This window comes from Oxyura jamaicensis (assembly GCF_011077185.1).
Source record: "Oxyura jamaicensis isolate SHBP4307 breed ruddy duck chromosome 22 unlocalized genomic scaffold, BPBGC_Ojam_1.0 oxy22_random_OJ68524, whole genome shotgun sequence".
Lineage (NCBI taxonomy): Eukaryota > Metazoa > Chordata > Aves > Anseriformes > Anatidae > Oxyura > Oxyura jamaicensis.
The window spans coordinates 1-1,095 of record NW_023304597.1 but is presented as its reverse complement, the minus strand read 5'-3'; the positions used below and the strand labels follow the sequence as shown (position 1 = coordinate 1,095).

Genomic DNA, 1,095 nt, shown 5'->3' with positions numbered 1-1,095 from the left:
GAGCTGCTGGGCTACTGGTACTTCCAGAAGACGTGGTGCGAGATCTACCTGGCCTTGGACGTGCTCTTCTGCACCTCGTCCATCGTGCACCTCTGCGCCATCAGCCTGGACCGCTACTGGTCCGTCAGCCGCGCCATCGAGTACAACGCCAAGCGGACGCCGCGCCGCATCAAGTGCAGCATCCTCATCGTCTGGACCATCGCCGCCGTCATCTCCCTGCCGCCCCTGGTCTACAAGGGCGAGAAGAAGGCGGCGCCGGGCGGACGGCCGCAGTGCAAGCTCAACGAGGAGGCCTGGTACATCCTCTCCTCCAGCATCGGCTCCTTCTTCGCCCCCTGCCTCATCATGATCCTCGTCTACCTGCGCATCTACCTGATCGCCAAGCGCCGCCACCGCCGCGGCCAGAGCCCCCCCCGCCGCCCCCAGCCCCTCGGGTTCGGCGCCCCCAAACGCCGCCCCCACCACCGATGGGGACACCCGGGGACCCCATCCCCTGCCGGCAGACAGGACCTCGCTGCTCAGCCCCGAGGAGCCGTCGGCGGCAGCGGTGGCGACAGCGGGGGCCGGCCAGGGGTCCGAGGGGTCCCCACAGCCCGTGGGGCGCCCCAGGGACACGTTGGCCACGGGGACGGGGCGGGTGGTGCTGGCACCCACGCTGAGCCCCAGCCCCTGGCGGAGGAAGGCGCAGGCGAACCGGGAGAAGCGCTTCACCTTCGTGCTGGCCGTCGTCATCGGCGTCTTCGTCCTCTGCTGGTTCCCCTTCTTCTTCCTCTACAGCCTGGGCGCCGTCTGCCCCCGGCGCTGCAAGGTGCCCGAGGGCGTCTTCCAGTTCTTCTTCTGGATCGGCTACTGCAACAGCTCCCTCAACCCCGTCATCTACACCGTCTTCAACCAGGACTTCCGCAAGGCTTTCCGCCGCATCCTCTGCCGCCGCGGCGCCCGGACGGCGTGGTGAGGGGCTCGCCCCCGCCCGGAGGCACTGCACCTTGCCCCCCCAGCCCCCCGACGCTACGACGGGTTCGTGCCGCGGTTTTCGGGGAGCTTTGCTCTTCCTTCCACCCCTCTCACCTTCGCTGTCTCTGCCGGTCCTGGTGG

At 69.2% G+C, this 1,095-nt stretch overlaps 1 protein-coding gene across 1 annotated transcript; it reads left to right on the top strand.

Moving 5' to 3' along the window:
- Window positions 1–3: 3 nt before the first annotated feature.
- Window positions 4–1,089, top strand: LOC118158209 (alpha-2B adrenergic receptor-like; the record flags this gene model as incomplete). The annotated part of the gene is given in 2 exon segments (XM_035312836.1): window positions 4–402; window positions 404–1,089. Coding segments are annotated over 2 exon segments (951 nt in total), but the record flags the coding sequence as incomplete, so codon positions are not given.
- Between the last annotated feature and the right edge of the window lie 6 nt (window positions 1,090–1,095).